The 23,120-nt window shown below is 62.5% G+C and overlaps 12 protein-coding genes across 12 annotated transcripts; 5 read left to right on the top strand and 7 right to left on the bottom strand.

Annotated features, from left to right (window-relative positions):
* The first annotated feature begins 760 nt into the window (after nt 1-760).
* DUR3 (Urea active transporter) lies at nt 761-2,999 on the top strand. The gene is made up of 2 exons (XM_062775831.1): nt 761-887; nt 938-2,999. Exons 1-2 carry the CDS (start codon nt 843-845, stop codon nt 2,909-2,911), a joined length of 2,019 nt encoding a protein of 672 aa, XP_062631815.1. The 5' UTR covers nt 761-842; the 3' UTR covers nt 2,912-2,999.
* Nucleotides 3,000-3,206: 207 nt separating this feature from the next.
* Nucleotides 3,207-4,142, top strand: LOC62_07G009274 (uncharacterized protein; the record flags this gene model as incomplete). Its single annotated transcript, XM_062775830.1, has 3 exons — nt 3,207-3,427; nt 3,465-3,973; nt 4,018-4,142. 3 exons carry the CDS (start codon nt 3,207-3,209, stop codon nt 4,140-4,142), a joined length of 855 nt encoding a protein of 284 aa, XP_062631814.1.
* Nucleotides 4,143-4,400: 258 nt separating this feature from the next.
* LOC62_07G009273 (uncharacterized protein) lies at nt 4,401-5,407 on the bottom strand (the record flags this gene model as incomplete). Its single annotated transcript, XM_062775829.1, has 2 exons — nt 4,401-5,022; nt 5,076-5,407. The coding sequence occupies 2 exons, from the start codon at nt 5,405-5,407 to the stop codon at nt 4,401-4,403; spliced, it is 954 nt and encodes a 317-aa protein (XP_062631813.1).
* Nucleotides 5,408-6,324: 917 nt separating this feature from the next.
* Nucleotides 6,325-7,325, bottom strand: LOC62_07G009272 (uncharacterized protein; the record flags this gene model as incomplete). Its single annotated transcript, XM_062775828.1, has 3 exons — nt 6,989-7,325; nt 6,438-6,940; nt 6,325-6,359 (listed from the first exon to the last, which is right to left on the bottom strand). The coding sequence occupies exons 1-3, from the start codon at nt 7,285-7,287 to the stop codon at nt 6,325-6,327; spliced, it is 837 nt and encodes a 278-aa protein (XP_062631812.1). The 5' UTR covers nt 7,288-7,325.
* A 391-nt stretch (nt 7,326-7,716) lies between these two features.
* LOC62_07G009271 (uncharacterized protein) lies at nt 7,717-8,800 on the bottom strand. Its single transcript, XM_062775827.1, has 2 exons — nt 8,622-8,800; nt 7,717-8,581 (listed from the first exon to the last, which is right to left on the bottom strand). The coding sequence occupies exons 1-2, from the start codon at nt 8,726-8,728 to the stop codon at nt 8,011-8,013; spliced, it is 678 nt and encodes a 225-aa protein (XP_062631811.1). The 5' UTR covers nt 8,729-8,800; the 3' UTR covers nt 7,717-8,010.
* Nucleotides 8,801-9,608: 808 nt separating this feature from the next.
* On the top strand, nt 9,609-10,495 carry LOC62_07G009270 (uncharacterized protein; the record flags this gene model as incomplete). The annotated part of the gene is made up of 3 exons (XM_062775826.1): nt 9,609-9,799; nt 9,846-10,399; nt 10,440-10,495. The coding sequence occupies 3 exons, from the start codon at nt 9,609-9,611 to the stop codon at nt 10,493-10,495; spliced, it is 801 nt and encodes a 266-aa protein (XP_062631810.1).
* Nucleotides 10,496-10,684: 189 nt separating this feature from the next.
* LAC12_13 (Lactose permease) lies at nt 10,685-12,592 on the bottom strand (the record flags this gene model as incomplete). The annotated part of the gene is made up of 4 exons (XM_062775825.1): nt 12,243-12,592; nt 11,463-12,187; nt 11,079-11,411; nt 10,685-11,038 (listed from the first exon to the last, which is right to left on the bottom strand). Exons 1-4 carry the CDS (start codon nt 12,385-12,387, stop codon nt 10,685-10,687), a joined length of 1,557 nt encoding a protein of 518 aa, XP_062631809.1. The 5' UTR covers nt 12,388-12,592.
* Nucleotides 12,593-14,029: 1,437 nt separating this feature from the next.
* On the top strand, nt 14,030-14,852 carry LOC62_07G009268 (uncharacterized protein; the record flags this gene model as incomplete). The annotated part of the gene is made up of 3 exons (XM_062775824.1): nt 14,030-14,178; nt 14,220-14,749; nt 14,791-14,852. 3 exons carry the CDS (start codon nt 14,030-14,032, stop codon nt 14,850-14,852), a joined length of 741 nt encoding a protein of 246 aa, XP_062631808.1.
* Nucleotides 14,853-14,904: 52 nt separating this feature from the next.
* On the bottom strand, nt 14,905-15,873 carry LOC62_07G009267 (uncharacterized protein; the record flags this gene model as incomplete). The annotated part of the gene is made up of 3 exons (XM_062775823.1): nt 14,905-14,972; nt 15,014-15,531; nt 15,584-15,873. The coding sequence occupies 3 exons, from the start codon at nt 15,871-15,873 to the stop codon at nt 14,905-14,907; spliced, it is 876 nt and encodes a 291-aa protein (XP_062631807.1).
* Nucleotides 15,874-16,543: 670 nt separating this feature from the next.
* Nucleotides 16,544-17,124, bottom strand: LOC62_07G009266 (uncharacterized protein; the record flags this gene model as incomplete). Its single annotated transcript, XM_062775822.1, has 3 exons — nt 16,544-16,584; nt 16,637-16,759; nt 16,815-17,124. The coding sequence occupies 2 exons, from the start codon at nt 17,122-17,124 to the stop codon at nt 16,677-16,679; spliced, it is 393 nt and encodes a 130-aa protein (XP_062631806.1). The 3' UTR covers nt 16,544-16,584; nt 16,637-16,676.
* Nucleotides 17,125-18,783: 1,659 nt separating this feature from the next.
* On the top strand, nt 18,784-21,101 carry LOC62_07G009265 (uncharacterized protein; the record flags this gene model as incomplete). Its single annotated transcript, XM_062775821.1, has 6 exons — nt 18,784-19,042; nt 19,099-19,766; nt 19,804-20,126; nt 20,166-20,379; nt 20,416-20,620; nt 20,660-21,101. The coding sequence occupies 6 exons, from the start codon at nt 18,784-18,786 to the stop codon at nt 20,695-20,697; spliced, it is 1,707 nt and encodes a 568-aa protein (XP_062631805.1). The 3' UTR covers nt 20,698-21,101.
* Nucleotides 20,799-22,796, bottom strand: 4CLL5_1 (4-coumarate--CoA ligase-like 5; the record flags this gene model as incomplete). Its single annotated transcript, XM_062775820.1, has 5 exons — nt 20,799-21,136; nt 21,177-21,494; nt 21,545-21,728; nt 21,788-22,295; nt 22,462-22,796. 5 exons carry the CDS (start codon nt 22,794-22,796, stop codon nt 20,799-20,801), a joined length of 1,683 nt encoding a protein of 560 aa, XP_062631804.1.
* Between the last annotated feature and the right edge of the window lie 324 nt (nt 22,797-23,120).

The raw sequence follows: 23,120 nt of genomic DNA, 5'->3' as shown, positions 1-23,120 counted from the left end.
GCCGTGACTTGCGGAGTGGCAGTGGGCCAATCAGCGTGCTCGCGATTTAGCGTGAAACCCGCCTTATCATTGTGGCTCTGCCAGATAAGCCCACCAAGCGAACAGCCGTCCACCACTGGGCAATCCAGACACGTGAATGACCGAGCAGCCGCATGCGGGCAGCGGTAGCAGCAGTACCCAGTAGCCATGCATAGGGATCCGTGATTCTAAATCCAGGCGAATGCTGCATCGGGGATACCCCGCCGCCTCCCCCGCGCCCAATGACGCGCGGCGTGACGGGCGCCAGATAGTACCTGGCAGCGGAGCTGTCAGTCAGCCGCAGCCGTCAGATCCACCGGGCCTCCCTCTCACCCCTACGCCGCTCCTCGCCTCGCCGGCGACCTGACGCTCGCTCGCGACCGCCCGGCTGCGGACCAGTGGGACTCAAGCCGTCACCCCCGAGTCTTCCCGGGATTCCCCACTAGCCTCGGGGGTCTCCACCGTGACTGAGCCGTGCTCAGCGCCTTATCACTCGGGGTACTAGTCCAACGGAGCTCCTTGGCGGGGGTAGCTGGCCCCTCTGTGCCAATCAGAGGGCGGTGGGCAGGTGGAGCGGGAATGGGAATCGGGCTTTGTGGACGCCTCGAGGAGGGAGGGCTGGAGCGTGGGGCTGAGCGAGCGCTGGGTGACAAGGAGTAGGCGGGCGATGGACGCGCGACCGAGTCAAGTGTGATAAGAGGCACGCTAGTTTGGAGCTTGGGCGAGCGATAAGCTCGTACGTGGCAAGGCGTCTCAAGAGTATAAGACTGCGCGAGAAGCAGCTGCAGCCCAAGTCCAACCCCGCAATCGACACTACCTCCACCATGACCACATCAATCCTACCCCAGGCGGCTGGGTATGGCGTCGTTGTAAGCAACCCCAAACCAACTACCCCCAGCGCCACTGACGCGCCACCCAGATCGGCATGGGCCTGTTCTTCTCGGCCCTCATGATCCTCATCACACAAGTCCAAACTCGCTACACGGCACACAAGGCGTCCAACGCCGAAGAGTTCAACTCTGCCTCGCGCTCCGTCCCTCCCGGCCTCATCGCGGCCGGCATCGTCTCGGCCTGGACGTGGGCCGCGACGCTCCTCCAGTCATCCGCAACGGCATACAAGTTTGGCATCTCCGGTCCCTGGTGGTACGCGGCGGGCGCGACGATCCAGGTGCTGCTCTTCGCCATGATCGCGTCCAAGCTCAAGATGCACGCGCCATACTGCCACACCTACCTCGAGATCATCCGCACGCGGTGGGGTGGGATCGCGCACGGCGTGTTCCTCTTCTTCGGCCTCGCGACCAACATCATCGTCTCCACCATGCTCATCCTGGGTGGCAGCGCCACTGTGGCACAGCTGACGGGAATGAACACGATCGCCGCCTGTTTCCTCATCCCCATCGGCGTGTCCATCTACGTTGTTGTCGGCGGCATGCGTGCAACCCTCATCGCAGACTACACGCACACCCTCGTGCTCTACTGCATACTCATTGCCTTCGGTTTGGTCGTGTATGCGACTTCGCCGACGATTGGAAGCCCGGCGAAAATGTGGCAAATGCTCCACAAGGCCGCCGAGGTCCACCCCATCAGTGGCAACGCCGGCGGCTCCTACCTAACGATCCGCTCCAAGTCTGGATTGATCTTCGGCGTTCTCAACATCGTGGGCAACTTCGGAACGGTGTTCAACGACCAAGCATACTGGCAGCGAGCGATTGCGTCGCAGCCGAAGACGAGCGTCAAGGCGTTCTTGTGGGGAGGCATCGCGTGGTTTGGTATCCCGCTTGGCATCGCCACATCGCTCGGATTGGCGTCGGTTGTTTTGGCGCACAGCGACAACCCCGTCATTACCCTGACGCCGGCAGAGGTGGGCGCAGGCCTGCCCGCGGTCAAGGCAGCGGCCGCGCTCATGGGCACGGCGGGTGCCACGGCCATGCTCATCCTCCTCTTCCTGGCCGTCACCTCGGCTTGCTCGGCCGAGCAGATCGCCGTGTCCTCCCTCCTCACCTACGACGTGTACGGGACCTACATCAAGAAGAACCCGACCGAGAAGGACATTCTCTGGGTCTCGCACCTGTCCATCTTTGCGTACGCCCTCTTTATGGGCGCCATCGCGACCGCCTTCCACTACATTGGCGTCAGCATGGGCTACCTGTACGAGCTGATGGGGACTATGATTGGCAGTGCCGTCGTCCCCATCGCGCTGTGTATTACGTGGAAGAAGGCGAACGGCACCGGCGCGATCGCGGGCGCTGTGCTCGGGTTCGTCGCCGGTGTGGCGGGCTGGCTCGGCATCACGGCGCGCCTCAACAACGGCGTCATCAACGTCGACACCACGTTTGGCGACTACGAGATGCTCACCGGCAACCTCCTCGCCATCGGCATCGGCGGCATCGTGACCGTCGGCTGGTCGCTCATCCGCCCCGCCAACTTTGACTGGGACATCACCCGCGCGATCAACTACTCGGCCGGCAGCAAGGTCGAGCGCCAGGAGGCGGCGGGCGACAGCAGCGACCCGGGCAGCGAGAAGTCGTCTGTGCACGGCGACGCGGTGGCCACCATGCCCAAGGACGAGAAGGACGTCTCGGCGGTCGCCGACCGCGAGGCACAGCCGACCCCGACGCACGAGGACGACGCAGGACTGCACAAGGCGTTCCGCCTCGCTTCCTTTGCGGCCATCGGGCTGACGTTCATCCTCATCTTCGCCGTGCCACTCCCCCAGTTCTTCTCGCACTACATCTACTCGGAGAAGGGATTCACGGCGTGGGTGTGCATCGTGCTTCTGTGGCTCTTCGGCGGGTTGATCATGATCGGCCTGTACCCGCTCTGGGAGGCGCGCCACGGGCTGGCCATGGTGGCCAAGGGGATCTGGGCCGACGTGACGCGCTCGCGCAAGTAGGCAGCAGACGTGGAGGCGAAGTTGTAAAAGGCTGGCTATGGCCAGGTTATCGCTATAGTACATACTTAATGGATATGTTCAGTCTCAATCACATTACATACTCGGCGTTCTACAGGGCCGCTCAACGCCCGCCGACTACGTCCCGATTGTCCGAGTCCGAGCGCGCACAGGCCGTGTGGCGCGAGGCGGTCCGCCGGCACGCAAGCAGCAGCTGACACGCGGCGCACAGTGTCACAACATTTCTGAAAGCATCGTATCTCTGCACTGTCACCTTGCACACACGCACAACAACAACATGTCAAGTCTGCAGTATCCGGTCTGCACACCAGGTTTCGCGCTGCGTCCAGCGCCGGCGGCGAGTGAGGGTGGCGCCGCCACAGCCACCCCGTCGCCAGCCGCGCCAGCCGCCGACGCGTACAAGCTCCACGAGGACTTTGAGGACGAAGGCAACGTCCTCGTTCTCTGCACCGACGGCGTGGGCTTCAAGGTGCAGTACTCGCACCTGTGGTCTGCGAGGTGAGCCCACCGTCCTGCCCCAGGCTAACGCCCCCAGCGTCGTCTTCCGCTCTCTTGTAGCCGGATTCCCCGACATCGCAGCCATCTCCCCGCTCACGCTGTGGGTGGACGACGCGTCCGACGACGTGTGGTTCCTCTTCCGGACGTTCCACCTCGGCACGCCGAGCGCGCTCGCTGTCGACTTTGAACCGTCGCTCTCGCAGTTCTGCGCCGCGCTCGAGCTGTTGACGAAATACCAGTTCCGGCCCCCGTTCCGCGCGGCCTTGACTTCCAAGGTCGCGCTCAGCGAGGCGATCGCCTCCCGGTGGGAGGAAGAGGAGGAGCTCTTCGAGAGCCTCGTGCTCGCACACCAGCTCCGCTCTGGCGCTATCTGGGACCATATCCTCGGGCAGCTGCCCCGCTGGACTAGCTTGCTGGCTGGGGGCTACGTCGCGGCCGAGGTTGGCGGCGAGGTGCACGACGTGCTCGTCGACATTGCGGCGTGGAGCGAGGCGGTGTATCCGTTTGAAGACCTCGAGCATATCCATGTGCGGTACGATGGCGATGGTGAGTTGCATCAGGGGTTGGGAGGACGGAGCTAACACTCCCAGCCGCCGTCGTGTTCCGCGACTCGAAGCGCCCGCGCCGTGCAGAGATCCTCTCGCCGCTCTTGGCCGACAAGGTCGGGCGACTGTCTATCGACACGTCGCTGGACGCAGAGCACAGGTATGCGTAGGGCCGTTGTGTGGGGGTAGGGTGTCATCACATATGCATTGGAGTGAGGGGTGGAGGCTGCGTGGGGGCGACTAGGGCCGTGTGGCGCGGCCATTGTCGAGAGTCAGTTATCAGTCGACGGCCACCCTGCTCTTTGGCACACCCCCAGCGCCCGGGCAAGCAATATGCAACTGGTGTATGTGGGGCCATGTATGGTTGTGTGCTCTTGCCTTCATCTTCATCTGCTGGTACAACACCCTCCACTACCCCCTCCTCCCTCCTAAGCCACCGCCGGCTTGCGCCTGTTAATCATGAGCGGGAGCGTGGCGACGCGGTAGAGCTTGGGCGGCCTGTCGCCCTGGTAGAAGATACGTGTGCGGACCAGGCCGTCCTCGTCAAAGCGCTCAGAGTTGCACCACACGCCCACGAGGATATCGTAGACGCTGTTACCGAGCTGGGTGCGCTCCGCCTCGCTAATCTTCCAAGGGTTGACCCAGGGCCATTTCTGGAAGTTGGCAATCGCCGCGTGCCAGATATCCTGCGAGCGCGTGCCGTGCGCCAGCTGCAGCAGCTTGGTCGTCTTGGCCTGGTTCATCTCGCCGGCAAGCAGATGCGGCACGAGCGCCACGACGTCGTCGGCGAGCAGGCCGCGCACCCAGTCCACCGCGCCGTACTTCTCCAGTAGCGGCAGGACGGAGTGCAGCTCGTCGAGCTGCGGCGTCGCGTCGGCCTCCTTCTTGCGCCCGAGCGTGTTGAACGCCAGGAACGGCGTCTTGGCCCGCGCGCCGGGAGGACCGAGACGGCACAGCGTGAGGAAGGACGCGAACGCGGCCGGCTTGTCGTCCGTCGTGACGGTGTACGAGCCCGGGGGGCACGGTGCGAGGAGGGTGCGGAGGCGGGGGCTAGGACCAGGTCAGTATGCATCACCGCCACCACCACGCGCGACGCCACCCACCAGATCGCCTCGAGCATGCCACGGCGCACCATGAAGCCAGTGGGCTCGGTACCCCCCTCGCAACGAATAAGCAGGTCGAGCGAGGCGTCGTTAAAGAGCGGGTGGAGCGTCGGCTTGCGGTGTCCGCGCTCGACGGTGGCGTGGGGGGCGGGCGGGGCCTCGTCGGTGGCGGCAGCCGCAGCTGCATCAGCCGCAGCAGCCGCCTCCTCTGGCGACGTCGGGCGCGAGCTCGGCGGCGTGTCGGGCTTCACGACGGCGGGGACCGGGTGGCCGGCGACCGGCGGGGTCGCGGGGAGATCGATAGCGTGCTGAGCGACAAGAGTTCCTCCCATGGTGTTGTCGAGGGGCGGTGACATACCCTTCTCCCTGCTCCAGCACCACGCGCTCTTATACGTTGCGACACTGCGGTCACTCCAATGCTCGCCGTATGCATTCAACGAAGCAGTTGGCCGCGATCTGCGAGGTGACTGGAGTGTAATTAGCATTCGTGGCCGAGTGACGAGTGCCACCGTTGCCGTGCGCTGCGTCGCCGTGCGTCATCGTGCGAGGTGGTGGTGGGTGGTGGTGGCGGTCGTGCATGGCTGCAGCAGCGGAGCGGGCTTTACCTCGCGCTGCTGGTGCTGCACCGCCCGCGCGCTCTCGCCGCGAGCTCCGACGGACTGGACTGGGCGAGAGCGATGACGCCGCCTGGCGCGGCCAACGCGAGGGAGTACGGTACTCACCCCGCCCACAAGGGAGTACGCACCCATTCCGTGATAACAACGTGGCGGGGGCTGTGGCGGGCAGATCAGTCGCTGTTGTGTCCTCACCCCTGCAGGTCAGGTAATACATGCTTTGTGGATCATCACTTCTTGCCCGCTGTGTGCTGCTGATCGTGTGACATGCGCCAAGACACAAGCCCACTAACCACTGTGCTACGCGATCTTCGTTGGAATCGCCCGGGCACGTGTGCCTTTCACGTCAGGCAAGCCGGTTCCCAGGCATGTTGTTGCCTGGTTCGCGTTGCATCCGATACCCATCCACCGCTCTGCGCTGCGCGCCGACGCGGCACCCAGGGACCAAATCCCACTTCATTAGCACACTCGCGCGAATCGAACGCGCGCTCGCGTCTCGCGCCGTGCCGTGGTACCGGACCCCACCCACACACGCCAGGTGCATGGCCGCCATCGGACAAACTCCACCCTGCCTCTCTCTACTCTATGCCTTTCGTAAACAATGCTAATGCCCGCAGCATACGCGCCCGCCCGCCCTACTCAGGCTCGACCACGACATACGGCTCGTCCACTACTACACGTCAGCACAGAACGTTCGCCGCTGTCACGCCGTGCCGCCGATCACGGGCACACGCGGCCAGACACTCACCGCCGCCATACTTGACCTTGATCCCTTCGAGGCCGTCAAAGAGGGTCCGACCGCGCGTACAGGCCGCAAAGGTCAGCAGTACCCTGTGGACCTTGGGATCGAGCTCCCGGGTCCGTTCCCGGGGTAGACGCCTCGGGTCGAGCTGTGATCGCCAGGCGCCCAGGTAGCGGATGCACATGTCCCACAGCGCGGGCGACCGGCTCGTGTGCGCAAAGTTGAGGAAAAAGGCAATTTCCTCAAACTGCCACGCAGTCTCCCTTGGCGGCGCATTTAGGATGTGGTACTGGATCGAGGGCACCAGCGCTGCAAAGTTGTACTTTGTCGCAATGACCCCCGCGCCCATGTACTGCCGCGCAGTGGGGTGGAAGGTCTGTGCTTGAGGTGGCTTGTCGGGCAAGAGGTTACATACCTCCAACAGGGCCGCAACGTTGGCTTCAGTTTCGTCAAGCCAGAGAGACACCTCCCCTGGCGGAAAGTCTTTCGTGAGGCTGTCGACGAATGGGCTGGTGCAACGCGTCAACACACTGCACAGTCTCTGCAGGGAAACAAACCTCAGCGACGTCATGACCTCGCGTCGGAGGAGAAACCCGACGTGCTCAATCATAGGCGAATTGGGCCGAACATGCTCTCGCACAGAATGACACACGAGCATAAAGTTGTAGCCATCGTTGTTGACTGATGGGACCGTCCGGGCGAGGTGCTGTGGTTGTGGGAAGTATCGATGCGCATAGGGCATTCTCTGCGGCCATCCGTGAGAGTAGCCTTGGACTGGTTCTTGGTGATGTGGTTCTTGTGGTGGCCCTCTGGGTCCAGGCGGCGGCGGTGGCGGGGGACCCGCTACCTGCTGCATGGGCCCGGGTTGTGGCCCCGGATGCTGGCCAATCGTTGGGGGTATGGGAGACCGAGCTGGCGGAGCGGGCTGGAGGATGGGTCTGATGGGCTGCTGGCCCGGGGGCGGGCCGGGATGCGGATGCGGATGCGGATGCGGATGCGGATGCGGATGCGGATGCGGATGGTAGGTCGACTGTTGTTGCGGTGGTGGCACAGGGAAGCGTTGCGGCGTGACAGGTGAGAGACTCGATGCCGATGTACTCGACACAGGCACGGAAGGGGCAGTGACCGACCGGCGATGACCAGGATGGTAAGGCACTCCGCTCGGCGCCGAGTGCTGGCGGTTCGGTTGCGCGGGAGGCATGTCGGTCGGGGGGAACAGGACCCAAGACCCAAGATCTGTGCCGGTAGCGAGGGTTAAATAAACGTCATCCACAAACAAAGTGTGGGCAGAAGGACGAAACGAAATGATCTGATAGTCGGAGCGGGCCACGACACGCCCTCGCTCGCAGGTGGTGAGACGGCCGTCGACGGCATCACATGCAGAGAGCCCATGAACGGAAAAAAGAGGTACTTGCGGCTATGGTCAAGCGCCAGGTCTGTGGGTCCGGTCCAAGTGCCGCTCGAGGTAGGAACAGAGGTCGAAAGCGGTGTTGTCGCGCGAGCAGCGCACGAGCTCGGCGCCAGGTGCGCGAGCACCGACCACCACAGGGCTGGGCTTTGTTGAGCACTTGAATCTGTCTCATTTCGCGTAGATGACGGCGCGGCGTGAAGGCCGGTCGAAACCACACGCCGGTTCGCCGATGTACTTGACACCGACATTGTCCAGTCTGACGAACGCGGCGTCGCTCGACCAGGCCAGCAGACCGATGAGGATGAAGTACGCTTCGTGGCCCAGTGTCAGCATCTCGTGCCGGGTCATGGTCCGTGGGTCCATGACACGGCTCCACGCAGACAGCCTCGCAATGACCTGGTCCCACGCTTCGCCGCTCTGCAGCTCGGTCGCCAGCGTCATGATCTCCCACGTCTGTTCCTTGCGCGTAGCGAGCGCATACACGTCGGACAGGGCCAGCTGGTGACCCAAGCCGGCGACAATGTCCGAGCGGAAGCCGTAGGTATCCAGGAGGTCGCGTGCGGTGCGGAAGTCGTCGATGGTCGGGTCCCACGCTGGCGCATCCGGCGTGAGCCTAAGCAGGTTGCACAGGCGGAACACGACGGCCCAGTCCTTTGAGGGTTCGTCAAGTTGAATCGTAGGCTCGGGGTCTCGTGGCTCGTCCAAGAAATCAGGCTCGAGCATCGGCCCCAGAGAGCCGCTGGGCCGATAAGTGGACGAAATCGGTGCTGACGACTTACCTGATGCTCTCGAGGAAGTGCGATGTGAGGCGGAACCCGATACCGTCGTTGCCAACTAACAGGACGTCGCCGTAGTGGATAAAGTGTGGGTGCAGATTGGCTTCCATGGCATGGGGCGTTGAGTTTAGGTAGATGAGTGAGTGTGAGTCGTTGTCTGCGGATCCAGCTTGTTGTTGGAGTTGAGGGGCGGAGTAGTGTTGACAATGACAACGACGTCATGCATAAGGCAACGAGTCAAATGCGCTAATAAGAATTACTATTACCCCACGTGACAAAACCTAATTAATCCCATTCGCCACCCATTACACCCCCGCGCCGCGTGATTGATTTCTTTCCATGTCTCAGATCCGAGACATGTCGCGAGTGCCAAAAGAGGAGCTCAATCTCCCCCCCAGGGTCATGTTAAGGCTTGACACTGATTGCGAAAGTCAGTGAAGCGACGCGCTGTGAGCTCGAGCGGACTCGAACCCGGGAACCCCCAGATCGTGACTGAACAAAGAAGAAGCAAGGCCTCTTACCAGGTCAGTCAACGCAACTAGACAGGGAACTTGCCAGCATACCAGCAGCTGCCATCTTAACCTGCATCGTGGATGCTCGCCACCGTGTGCATGTCATGTCGCCACCCAGCCCAACCCAACCTGCATGCTTCTGCATCTCATCTCGCCCCCATAATCATGCTTCGTCACCTCAATCTTCTCGGTGCGAGACCGCCAAGCCCAGACAACGCACGGGTGTGGCGCGCACTCTGGCTCGCGGCCATCCATTGACCCGTCCGTCGCCATCATCTTCAGACACACATACACCCTCTATTCCCACCCACACACACAATCACCATTCTTCATTTCCCGCCATCTCATTCTCCAACGCCCCCGTCTGGCCATGTAGCCTCTCGCAGCAGATATGAAGGCGCCATCCCACTCCTCGCATTCAACAACTGGGCGACCAGGTTCGTCCAAATCATCATCGTCAACAACCACCTCGGGCTCAATGGTGTCCAAAGCCTCGCACGCGACGCACAAGGGTGTCCGGGTACCCTGTCATGCCGAGTCACCGCCCTCGTCCCCCAAGTACCTCGAGCTCGACGTGCACCCCGACTTCAAGCGCGGCGACCTGATCGTCGCGTGCATCGCGAACAACGTCGCGTTCAAGGTTCACGGCGCCATGCTCAAGGCGACTGTGTGAGTTGATCAACCAATTGTGGATACAACTCGTACTTAGGCCCAGTCCCGCCCTCTTCGAGTCCAAGGCCGCTGCCAAGCACAGTGCCAACGTGCGCAGCTGGGCCTGGGACGACGACACGATCAAGATCAACATCCAGTGGGTTGACGACGAGGCCGTTGATGTCGCCGCCTTCCTGGCCTTCATCGCCGCTGGACAGCCCATGGCACACAAGCAGACGCCCTGTCTCGCCCATTACCGCTCGCTGCTCAAGCTTCTCGACAAGTACGGCGGACGGCCGTACCTCTACGGTGTAGTGCGCGACGACATTCACCACCGTGCGAGCGACATCGCCAAGTGCCTAACCGCCCACTGTCCCCGCTGTCACCCAGTGATCAAGAAAACAGAACTCGACCTGTTTCTGCTCGCTTGCCGGGTCCACAACTCCCACATATGGGAAGCTGTCGTGTTCCGCAAGGAATGCTCGCTCAACCCGTGGGAGTTTGACGCGGCGACTGTCAAGGCCGCCGGCGAGACGTGCTACCATGCCCTGGCGTTCGTTGTCAAAAAGCGCGCGCTGGGCCACGATGTCACGGGTCTCGAGGCGAGATTCGCAGATGGTGGGTGGCAGGAGTTCGATGCCAACCCGCTGACTGGCAGACGGCAAGCTTCACTTTGTCAAGAAGCTCCGCCCCGACAAGAAGATCCCGGTGTAGGGGGAGGGTCGAGTGAGGCGTTTCTGGCTGCGGATAATGAGCCTAAATGAGGGAAGATGTTGGGAACACGGGTTAGGGGGCTGGACGTTTGAAGAGAAACCTCAGAGCGGTGACACGAGTAACATCCTTAGAACAGAGCAACAACTACATATGTAACGCCCATCTCAGTATAACCTCAGTAATATTTCATCAAACTTTGGAGTCCTCGACGTGCTCTGAGCCTTCTTTGTAATCCTTGGGCTGGTCATCGTTGTGGCGGTCGCCCGAGACGTGCGCCTGGGGGCCGTCAAAGATCTCGGCGACCTCCTCGAGCAGGCGGCCCTTGGTCTCGGGGAAGCCGAAGTAGATGACGACGATGGCGAGGATGAGGATTGCGATGTAGACAAAGTAGTAACGCCACGCGAGGTGCTCGAGGGCGATGGGGTTGACATACATGTTGAAGAAGAGGGCACACGAGACGGAGAACAAGGAGATGGCGAGACCCTTTGTGCGGAGAGAGAAGGTGAGGACCTCGATTGGGTACGCAATCGCGAGACCGGTGAACTGGGCTGTCAGAGGGAGAGTTAACATCACCACAACTCACAGCAATGTCGTAGAAGCCAAAGTAGACAAATAAGAAGGTCAAAACAGCGTACCCGGCGCCCTTGTTCCCCTTCTCCGTGTAGGCGGCCGAGCAGCCCGTAATGATAATGTACGACACGAGCATGCCGCACGCGCTGATGAGCCACATCTTGCGGCGGCCGGCGCGCTCGACCATCATGGAGCCAAAGACGGCCGCGAAAAGGTTGAAGATCTGCAGGCCGCCGTTGTAGCCCGTCTGCTGGGTCGGCGACGTGATGCCGACAGACTTGAGGATGTCGACGAGATAGTATGAGATGATGCCGTTCCCGACCCACTGGGAGAGGAAGCCGACCATCTGGGGGTTGGTGTGAGCGGGGCGAGGCACCGCACCACCAAAAGCACTTACAACGATGATGAAGAGACGGTGGCGGTTGCCCCTCGTCTTGAGGAAGGCAGAGTACTTTGAGTTTGCCTGGTGCAACTTCTCAGACGCGATGGCCTCCTTGATCTCCTCGAGCTCGTAGAGGACGAGCTCGTCGTCCATGTCCCCGTTGGCATGGTACTTTGCGAGCATACGGTGTGCCTCGTCGACGCGGCCCTTGCCCACGAGCCAGCGCGGCGAGTCGGGTGCAAACGGCAGGAGGCAGAGGACGAAAATGGGAGGGAGCAACTGCAGGAGGGTACACAGGCGCCAGGACCAGTTACTCTTGATGTTAAGCGCGCCGAACGTGACCCACGCCGAGATGATGGACCCAACGTAGAAGTTGCAGTTGATCAACGCGGCCGTCTCGGAGCGGTTCCGGGGGTGGGCGATCTCGGCGACATATGGCGAGGAGGAGACGAACACGATCGACGAGCCAAAGCCGAGGACGAAGCGGCCGGCAAACATCCTCCAGCCACCAATGACAAACGTCTGGATAAGCACCGCGACGATGATGATGACATATCCCACGGCCATGGCGATGCGCCTGCCCAGCCGGTCGGCAAGGGCGGGGGCAAACGTCAGCGAGGGGATCATGCCGAGGGAGATGGCGGCGACGATCAGGCCGAGCTTGTTCGAGCCGGGCGAGTCAATGTCCTTCATGAAGCGCGGGTTGGCCATCAGCCCGCCCATGAGGGAGATGTCGTAGCCTGGAGTCAGGCGTCAGTGTGCCCCGTGGCCCATCCCGGCCCAAGCGGCACGCACCATTGTTGACCGTGACTGCGAAGCCGCACGCGATGCCGAGCGCGAGCTTGCGGAGACCAGGGTCGGCCCACCACCACTTGGCCGTGTTGTTCTGCAAGTGAGCGATGGGCAGGCTCGAGGGGGGCGGGGCGCCGGGAGCAGGCATGGTCGTGGGTGTCGAGTGTCGCTAGCTGCTGAGCCGAGCTGAGCTTGTTGTCGTTGCGTGTGGCCCCTCGGGGGGAGTGGTGCCCCGTTATATATACAGCTGCGCGCGCGTCTTCTCGGCACTGGCTGTCCTCGCAGCAGCGTCGAGTCAGAGTGCAGAGCACAGAGCAAGCACAGCGCCGCGAGTTCAGTCACACAAAAGTCAGTTGGTTATCGCGAGCATTGCTGGGATGGAGACTCGCCGAAGAATTCCCGGGGACCAGTGTCGCGGAACGAGGAGCTAACGTCTGTAGTGCGTGGAAGTGCGTGGCGTAGTGGTTCCCGCTGACGCCAGCTCACGTGGGCGGGCAACACCCACGGCTGAGACGTGTGGCGGCGCCATGCACAGGCGATCGTCGGGCCCGCCGATGGCAAGGCACGACAAGCAGCAGGCAAGATGCCGCTAGTTTCTCCATGTATTTTCCGGGGTTGGCATTGCCCCGCGCATTCGCCGCAACATTGCTTGTCGCCACACGAATCTCTGCAACTGCAACCCCAAGTATGCTGCATTGGTGATATCGCGGGGAAATCACGGCCCCCATGGGGGCGGCACGATCTGGCAATGCTCTGCGCGCGCCGTGTCAGTGTGGAAAATCAAGCTGGCCCCGGCATCTCCGCGCTTCCCCATGCCACATGTGGGTTGCGGCAACGGCGCGCGCGCGACTCTTGGCCTTGGCCGTGACGCGGCAGGGCAGGGTGGCCCCGCGGCATCGGTTGGTTGGTCTTTGGCCCCGACGCGTCCGTCCCCACTGCCCCTGCCGCTGTTGTTGCGCTGCCAAATCTCGCTTCTGATTGTCAACGCTGGACGTGCGGGCTCATTGCTCCACTCGACTCGTGGAGATACCTCGGTACGTGGCTCGGCGTTGGCATCTCGGCGCCTCAGCACAGAACCGATAGCCTGCAGCTGCTGGTTCGGTCGTAAGGAAGAGAGGTCACGGGTTGCGGCGTCGCATCGTGCAGGAGGCGTGTGGCACACCACTGACTTGGTGGGGCTCGCCTGGCCTGTGGCGGAAGACCAGCTATCCTGATGCTGATTGCAATACCTGTGAGCGTGTAATTTACCAATTTCCCAAGTCAAGTCTTCCCAATGTAGCGGGGCAGACGAGGATCGGCAGCCTCGCCCCCGCACTACCAGTAACAGCACGCTGTGCCACATGCCAGGACGACCTGTTGCACCGTGAACACACGCGCCACCACGACCACTGCACCGCCGTCTCCCACCAAGAACAACAGCGGCCCCCGCCACGACCTCTGCCTCCCCGTGTTCATGGCCTGGCGCGAGCGTGCGAAAGACAGTCTACACACGAGCGCATCCCGGCGATCCCTGTGCGCCGAAGCAAGCTCTCGAGTGTGGGCAAGTGCCTGTTCTCGCTCGCCCCGAGCACTCCTGCCCCTCGCGGTAGGAGACGGCCGGACGCAGCCGCAGCACCGCGTCACGCCGGCACTCGCAACGATGGCGAGGGCAGCGTCACTTGCCTCGTCGAGGTGCCGCTCGCCGCCGCTTCTGTCGACCCATCCTGCTTGCGAACTCGGTCTCTTCTCACAATGACACACCATCTGACCACTTTCACTCTTTCACCCCCACCCCTTCTCACCCAAGAACCATGGCGATGCTTTTCCGAAGCAAACCTCGCGAGGTCAAGGAGGTCCAACTCCATCCCGAGTATCCCCAGCACCATGGCGACACGCTGCTCGTCTGCCGCGACGAGCTCGTCGGCTTCAAGATCAACGGGCAGATGCTCCAGCTGCTATGGTAACACTGTGAATGTCGCCGCCGCTCACACCCCCTCCCAGCCCGGCATTCTCCAAAGCCGCACCAAAGGACGGGTGCGACATTGCCGACTGGACGCGCCCGTCGTTCTGGGTCAACGACAAGCCCGACGACGTGTTTCCGTTCCTGCGCTTCCTCAACGCGTGCAACCACGACGCGGCGACCAACGTCTTCAGCGGCACAGAGTACAGAGCCATCTGGCGCCTGCTGACCGAGTACAAGGCGCTGCCGTTCCTCGAGTCCATCTTCCGCGCGAGCGTGACCAAGAAGGCGCGCCAGCTCGCCGATCAGCGCGAGTCCCTGCCTGACCGCGCCGAGGTGCTCGCCCTTCTGTATCTAGGGCACACGCTCCGGAACGCCGAGATCTGGTCGTCACTCTGCCTCCGCGGTCGCATGAGCAGAACATGGTGGAGAGTCATGCTCAACCCGTTCCAGCTGGAGGAGGCTGAGGTCAAGGACCTCGGCTCGACCGTCGTCCGCGCGCTTGCGTTCCTCGCCACGCAAAACGCGCTGTGCGGCGATGTTGACGAATTCGTAGCCGAGTATTCCGCGAGTGAGTTGCAGCAGCACTGACGTTCCGCTGACACGTCGCAGAGGGACTCTGCTTCTACCGCACCGCGGACAAGGAGGACACGACCAAGCACATCTTCATTTAGACGGACACTTATCCAAACTCATCCCATGCATCATATGTCGTACAGCGACGCCTCAGTGGTGCTTGCAGTTTGGGCACTTGTTCTTCTGGTAGTCGGCGTAGACGACGCTCGCCTTGCCATCTGGGGTCGAGTGTCAGCAACACAAAGGCCACACCACCCACCGTGGTCATAGTGCACCCGGATGTTATGCGTGTCGGCGTACGGGTAGCTGCCCATGCTCATGGCTGCAATGGCGATGAGTATGGCGTGCAGCTCGGGCCCGAGCCACTCGACCTCGTCGTCCTTGAGCCGGTGCAGGTCGAGGGTATTCCTCCAGCGGCCCATATGCGAGCAGATGTTCTCCCACAGCGGGCGGCTCTGGAGCACATGCGCGAGATGGAGGATGGCAAACACCTCGTTCTTGCTGTGGCCCATGTTGTCGACAAACTCGTCGGGCAGCGTCGACACCTTGTTGTGCAGCACGTCGCGCAGCAGCACCATGTCGTACTTCTCCACCACGCGCAGCGACGCCACGTAGTCGTACAGCGTTGGCTCCCAGCTCTTCTCCCACATGCCGCCCTTTACTGGTGTTGCGAGGCCAAACAGCCGGAGGAAGATGCGGATGTCGTCGACCGAGTCGTCCAGCCACACGATCGCCGGGCCAGACTTGAACGTCGTGAGGAGGTCGCGGAAGGTTGGGCTGGGGCATGAGGTGAGCTCTAGCCCCTCGCTCCCGCGCCCGCGATACCCACCATACCGCAGCAATCAGATTGCCGTTCACCGTGAACCCGACCTGGTGCTTGGCGTCCTTGCACGCAAGGAGCACATTGCCCTCCTGCTGGAACTCGGGGTGGAGCTTGATGCTGCCGCCGTCCTCGACCGCGTGGCTGGGGGTTGCGGTCGGCGGCAGGCCGGGGCTGGGGAGCGGGGACGAAAGCGAGCCGTTACGCCCATGTTGCCGCGCGTTGGCCGTGGCCGGCTGGATGGTGAGGGAGCCAAAGCTGCTGAGCGTGTCCTGTGATTGCTTGCGCTTGTGGAGCATCGAGCTGCTGTTGGTCGACGGGGTGGGGGAGGGCGAGTTTCGAGAGCGAGACGTTGACGACGACGGCGCCGGCGCACAAAACTCGGGCTGGCGCGGGCGAGAGGAGAACTGAGCGCGCCAAGGCGAGGTATCAGCTCGATGCTGTCTGTGCGCTGCCTATGTGCGCTGCACACACGACTGCACTCACCACCATGGTCGAGGAGCAGAGGAGGTTGCGGTAAGAGCATAAGTCGCCATTCCGAGCCTTGTTCGAGTGATGCGATGCTTGGCATCGCCGAGGCGCAGCAGATCCTGCCCGCACCCGAGGCAAAAGGAGAACACGCCAAGCCCAACCCCGCGGGGAAGTCATCCGTCGGCCATCGGTCGCGGTGCCAGTGTTGAGTTGACCAGAGGTGGGAGAGCAGCGAGGCCGAGGGAGAAGCAAGGGTGGGTGGGACGCCACATCGTGGTGCACGCGGCCGCCACCACCACCGCCACCCTGGGCGATCTCTTGGCAGCGGCAGAGCCCGCTTGAGATGGGTTTCGGAACCTCAAGCTCGCAATGCTACTTGTTCGACACCAGAACAGGCGGTCTGTAGTGTTGCTTGTCAAAGACATTGTGCTCGCGGGCATACATCACATGTGGAAACTTGCATACACACGAACTCGCTGTGACCACTCGACCAACACTCACGTCGAGGCCTCTCTCTCTCATAGCACGACCTATCAATGCTGCAGGTGTCAACAAGGGCCACCCCAGAGATCGTTCCGGGCTGGTACCTACTGATATTTCACCTACATCGCTCTTGGCATCCCCAATCTCGTCAAACCTTCACCTCGGTACCGTCCTTCAGGAGAACAAAGTTGAGTTCAGCTCCCCATCCGCTTCTCACGGTGTAGAATTTGTCTAGAAATGATCTATCAGCAACCCATTGCGTCGAGTCCAACACAACGCCACTTACAAAGGCCTGCCCGCTGCTTATTGAACTTGATCTCAAAGGCATCCAAGCTTTCACCACTTTCGTAGAGGATGGCCAGGTAGGCAAAGATGCGGAAGCCCTGCTTACCGAGCAGATCATGGATGGACCGCCGGGCAGACCCGTGGTGGAGATGGGGCCTCCACCAAGCTTTGGAAGGGGAGGACACAAGAGGTGCCATCAATGTCGACGACTGGAAACGTTGGGCGATGATGAGGTAGGTCGCCAGTGCCCACTCGTCGCCAGTCGGGGCATCCAGAAGCTCGACCGCTTTCTTGTACAGCACCTTCTCCATCCTCGACCGGATGGGCGTGAAGACACTGTACTGTTCTGCGAGGCGGAGCGCATTGAGAAACAGTCCGGCAGTCCAGTTCGGAATGCTTCCCCCCTCTGCACAGAGTGGATACAGGCGAGGAGGCAGAACATGTCGTCTGGGTCGAACGTCATCCAATAGATGACCGGGGGCCAGCTCTCGTCGGCATAGCACTGGGGCGCTTCCAGTTGCTCATCATCGTCGTCGTCGGCGATGGGCAAAGCTTTCGTTGCGGTAGGTTGGGTGGAAGGAACGGAGGCCGTTGCTGAAGGTTTGACAGTCGCCGGGGTTGGGAGAGGAGCCGTGGGTTGTGCAGCCTTCACGTGCTGTGTTGCTGCCGACACCTTCGCGGTAGCCGTAGGCGAAATAGTCTTGGCATGATGGTTGTTGGTCTGCAGCTGAACAACCTCCTGAGGCTGTATGGGCTTCAAAACCTGATGAGCTGCTGGAGGTTGCGGAGTCTTCACCACTGGCGGAGCCGCGGGAGGCTGAGCAGCTGGTGCACTGGGGGCTGGTGCAGCTGTCGTCGGCTGAGGGATTGATCTGTAGGTTTGTTTCCCAATGCGTGTCGAAGCCCTGCCTCATTGTCAGTTACCTATGCCGATCACCATAGAATAGTCAACCCACAACATGTTGGTGAGCGACTCGATCACATGCTTGTTGACTCGAAAGCCCTCGTTGCAGCACGCGAGGACAATGTCGCCGTCCTTGGCAAATTCGTGACGAATGTTGATGTTGAGGAAGTAAAACAGAGAGGTGACTTCACTTGGGGTCGACGAGTGCGCGTCATCGTCGTCCTCTTCATCACTGTCGCTATAGCTAGAGGAAGAGTCACCAGACGACGAGGACGAAGGCTGCCAGCTTTGATCATCTTCGTCCTCGGAAATGAGCCCTTCACAGTCATCACCGGATAGAGGCAGGCACAGGACGGAGAGTGGGATTGGCGAGGAAGATTCAGTGGGGGAGTGTGAAGCAGACATGTTGCTGCTGAAGAAAGAGTCGAGTGAGAAAGACGAGGCTTGAGCGTTGTTGTCTTGTGTTTGTCGATTTTGGCTGTGAGACGCGCTCGCGCTGGGACGCGTCCCAGCCATGACGTCATCCACCACCACGCGACTGTTCGTTCTGTCTCAGATCCCGTCTCACTTCAACACCAACCCTTCCATCCCATTCCTCACCTATACGCTGTAGCCAAGCGGTCTAAGCCGCCATCTTGTGCTACAGCGTATCTCTCTTGCGGCGCCTGTTCGAGCCCCGCCTTGGACCCGATGGGGATTTCAGCACAAGGCGGTCCGGCGGCGAGCTCCCAATAGTCACATTGCTCGGGATATGTCCCTCCCACACGTGCAAGTGGGCTGTAGACAAAGGCAAATGTCTGGGATCCGTAGGCCAAGCGACCGCTCCGAGGCAAGAAGCCAGCGGGAAGTCGCCTCTGGGCTGGGGTGTAGCCGATAAAAACCGGAGACAGCAGTCGAAAGAGATATTTTTGAAGGTGGTCGAGTCGGGTTGACTTGAACACAAACCGTGGTGTGGCGAGGCTGGAGCCCCGCAGACTGCCAAAACACAACTTGGACCCGCGCGATGCACGGCGCGTCAAACTGGCATTCAACCATCCCGCATCTCTCTCTCCTCCACGCATTCACAATGCCCACAGCAGACCCAGTCACGACCCTCGACTCGGACATACTCCTCGACGTCGCAGCGCACCTGTCCATCAGCGACCTCGTGTCCGCCGCATGCGTGTCGCGCGCCTGGCGCGGCTTCTTCCGCGGCCAAGACCGCCTCTGGCGCACGCAGTACCTTGCGCTGAAAGACGTCGACTCGGGCCTGCGGTGGCGGCACAAGGTCGAGGGGCGGGAGCGTGAGCGGCGCGGGGACGACCCGGTCGACTGGTATGCTCTGTGTGAATCGTGTCAGCTGTGTTCTCACGCAGTGCAATAGCTGACAACCACACCCCAGGCATCGACCACCTCTCCCTCCAGCGCGCATGGCGAACCTCGGCCCCAGAAGTACACTATGCGCGCGCGCCCGCCAACTCGATCAGCATGAGCCTGTACGGCACCAGCGCGGCGAGCGACACGCTCATGGTACACGACTCTGCGGGCGTGCGGTTCGTCGCCCGCGCGGACCCCTCCGCGTCCTCGGCGCCAGAGGAGGAAGGTGCCAGCGGCGGCACCTCGCACCTGCCGCACCTTCCAGCATCGCACGTCGGCGTGCCAGTGGAGTGCGCGTACCCCGTCGCGCCGATACGCGGGCTGGGACACGCGCTCCTCGCGCGCGGCGGCAAGCCAAGCCGCATGGCCTACTCGGACGTGTACATTACGCAGGCGGCCGCCGAGCGTTTCGCAATCGGCACCTTCTCGCCGCCCCGCGAGCCGCGATACTCGGACGACGGGAAGCTCGACGTGCTCGGCTTTGCCGGGCTGGGCATGTTCGCCCTCGATATCCCCGGGTTCCGCCACGTCGCCCGCGTGCCCGCGCACGTCGGCCACCGGCCCACGGGCCAAGTCGCGTTCCATGTCAGCGAGGAGGAGAACGCCCTCGACGCGGCGTACTGGAACCGCCGTGGCGGGCGGATGGTCGTTGAGCGCGTGGGGAGCGGTGTGCGCCGCGAGATTGACATCCACGTGGGTGGAGACGGGAGAGTGTCGCTGACTGCTCCAGCCGCTGCACCATGGCCCCGCGTTGGGCCTCGACGCCGACTACATCCTCATCAAGGGCCTGGCGAGGGTGCACGCGTATGATCGCCGCACGGGCGCATACGTCGTGTCCCTGCCGACACGTGCAGACGGTATCGGGTCCGCTGCGGACCTGGGCGGCGCGGTGCCCGAGGCCGACGCGCCGCCGGCACGCATCGCAGCCGCAGTGTACTCTGTGCCCTCGAAGCGGGCCAAGCCGGTCACGCGCGAGCGGCTGCTGCCCCAGATCCCGGGGCAGCCAGTGTACGACAAGGTCGAGGAGGCGGCGAACGGCTTCACCGTCACTGAGTGGGTCTGCGCTTGGCCCGACTGCTGACCCGGTCCCAGAATGCTGCTCACCACGTCCAACATGGTGCTGCTGACCGACACGTCGCTCGTGCTCATCATCCCCCACTACCGCGCCGTGATGGCACAGGCGGCCAAGCTCGACGCGCGCGAGCACGAGGCGTTCATCACGAGCGTCACGCTCGCTATCGACCTCGGTGACCAGTTCGCGTCGTCCGTCGCGGTGGTACATGGCCCGCGCGTCGCCGTGTTCACTGTGGGTACGGGATGCTTGTTTGTGCTGACCCACCAGTCGACGACCGCCGTCATCCTTGAAGACTCGGCTTTCGAGCCACTTCCCGTCCCCGTCGCACCCCGCCTCCGAGCCACTATCCTCAAGCGCCCGGAGCGGTCGTGGCCATTAATGCACCTCTTCGTCAGCATGGACGAGCGGGCCATCTACGAGATCGTCAGCGGCGAGCAGGCTCCCGGCGCCAGTACCCTCGACCCTCCAGAGGGTGAGTGTGCGATAGCGTGTACAGGGCTAACCTCTGCAGACCGCCTCAGAATCATCTCGTTCAGCCCCACTCCGTAGCCAGACCACATAGACAGACTAGACGGCATGGCAACCCGACTGCACGCTTGACTGAATGTCATGTTCAAGAGGTACAAGAATGCAGGATACGATACAACGGCCTAGAGCCTGGCTTTTGGCTTGATTGGGTTCAGCTTCCACTCCTCCTCTGCGCGCTTTCGGAGGTCCTTGCGGAGAATCTTGCCGCTGGGCGACTTGGGGATGGCCTCGACGGCGATAACACCACCGCGGAGCTTCTTGTGGCCTGCGACGCGCTGCGCGATCCACTCGCCGATCTCGGTCACGAGCGACGCGTGCTCGTGGGCGGGGACCTCGGGCTTGGGGACAATGTACGCGCGCGGGAGCTCGGTCGCCTGCGACTCGTCGTACACGCCGACGACGCCGCTGTCGGCCACCTTGGGGTGTTCGAGCAGCAGGCCCTCGAGCTCGGCAGGAGGCACTGGCGGGTGAGCTTGACGTCCAGACTGCAATGAACCCACCCTGGAAACCCTTGTACTTGATGAGCTCCTTGACGCGGTCGACGACACGGAACCATCCATCCTCGGAGCGCGTGAGCACGTCGCCCGTCTTGAACCACCCGTCCGAGGTGATGCTGCTCGTTGTGGCCGACGGGTTGTTGTGGTAGCCCTTCATGACGCAGGGCCCGCGGACCCAGAGCTCGCCGCGCTCGCCGATGGGCGCGTCGACGCCGTCGTTGACAAGGCGCGCCTCCCACACAGGGAGGAGCTTGCCGACCGAGCCGCGGAGGTGCGACTCGGGAGACGACGTTGTGACCGCGGGAGAGGTCTCGGTCATGCCTGGGGGAGTGAGTTGGGTGTATGAAACCAAAGCCGGCTCTGGTACCCACCGTAACCCTCGGGCATCTTGATGTTGGGGAACTTGCGCTCGAACGCCTGGCCGAGCTCGGCACTGAGCGGCGCTGCCGCACATGTGAGCTTGTTGAGCGAGCTGAGGTCAAACTTGGACACGTTGGTCGAGTTGAGGAGGACAATGATGATGGGCGGGACGAGGAGGGTGTACGAGACCTTGAACTGGCGCGGAGTTAGCTACGCGCCGTGTGGCGAAGTCACCGAGGCCACCCCCGACTCACCCTCTCAATCGCCTTGAGCACGTCGAGCTCGACGAAGCGCGGCAGCAGGACGGCCGGCACACCGACGCTGTACGGCTGGAAGAGGATAAAGACAAACCCGTATACGTGGCTCAGCGGCAAGATGCCGAGCAACGAGTCCTTGCCCGACACGAGCGGCGTGTAGGTGCCCGGCAGGCCCTGGAACTGGGACGTGAGGTTGTAGTGGGTCGTCTCGACGCCCTTGGGCAGGCCCGTCGTGCCGGACGAGTAGCACATGACGGCGACCTTGTGCGCCTCGTCGCCGTCGAAGCGCTCCGCCGGGACTGGCGCCGCGAACGCCTCGTAGATGGTCTTGAACTTTGCTCCCTTTGGCTTGGCCTTGGTCTCGGCCAGGAGCAGGATGCGCGACGGCGCAAAGTCGCGCTTGAAGTGCTTGCGCGCGGCGTCGAGCTTGGGGAGCAGCGACGGGTCGAGGATGAGGACGCTCGCGCCCGAGTCGTTGACCTGGTGCGCGATCTCGTGGGGCTCGCTGGGGAAAGGTTAGCTTAGCGACCAAGTGGCGCCGATGGCATTGCAGGCGGTGCGGGGTAAAATGTCACCATATGCACGGACGGCAGGGATGGCAGCTGATCAGACAGACCACCATCGGCCCAGCCGACCCACACGACAACCCCACAAGCCCAGTCCATACTCACTACGCCGAGTTGGCAGGGGACAGCACGACGCCAGCAGCGATCACGCCGAACGCGGCCTGGGCCCACTCTACCGAGTTGGGTCCCCACAAGCACGCCGTGTCGCCGCGCTTGACGCCGAGCTTCTTCAAGCCGCCCGCGAGGCGGAGCGCGCCGTCGTGCACCTGCCCGCGGGTAAGCGTGCGGCCCGTGATGCCGTCGACGTAAGCCGGCAGGTTGGGGTCGAAGCGCTGCAGCGGCGAGTCGGCCGCGCTGCTCGGCGACACATAGTTGAAGAAGCTGGTGCGGGGGAGCGGCGGCGCGGGCAGGTCGCTCGTGTAGATTGTCTGGATGGGCATGGTATGTGTGTGGGTCGGTGTGGATTGTGGAGTGAGTGAGCGACGGTGAGATGTGCGGTGTTCTGGCCTGGTCGTCGTGCGGAGAGGTCAGGTGTGGGTCGGGTCAGGTGAGCTGGTTGGTGTGCGATGGTGAGTGGTGGGGTGGGGGTCGGATCGGCCTCGCATACCCGGCAGCAGCAGCAGGCAGCCAACTCGCGGGCCCATCTGCAGCCGAAGCTTTAATCATTCCCGCCCCGACATGGACCCGGAGTTCTCCATCGACGACACACGTCGAACCAACCTGCCGCTGCGGCAGAGACCTCTGGCTGGGCCTCCTCGTCTGCC

The sequence above is a fragment of the Vanrija pseudolonga genome, chromosome 7 (genome assembly GCF_020906515.1).
Source record: "Vanrija pseudolonga chromosome 7, complete sequence".
Classification (NCBI taxonomy): domain Eukaryota; kingdom Fungi; phylum Basidiomycota; class Tremellomycetes; order Trichosporonales; family Trichosporonaceae; genus Vanrija; species Vanrija pseudolonga.
This window is presented reverse-complemented; position numbering and strand designations above follow the sequence as displayed.

Coding starts and splice junctions, on each gene's coding strand:
- DUR3 (XM_062775831.1), top strand. CDS start 843: ATGACCACATCAATCCTACCCCAGGCGGCTGGGTATGGCGTCGTT. Junction 888..937: donor CGGCTGGGTATGGCGTCGTT/GTAAGCAACCCC, acceptor CGCGCCACCCAG/ATCGGCATGGGCCTGTTCTT.
- LOC62_07G009271 (XM_062775827.1), bottom strand. CDS start 8,728: ATGGAAGCCAATCTGCACCCACACTTTATCCACTACGGCGACGTCCTG. Junction 8,582..8,621: donor CACTTCCTCGAGAGCATCAG/GTAAGTCGTCAG, acceptor TTATCGGCCCAG/CGGCTCTCTGGGGCCGATGC.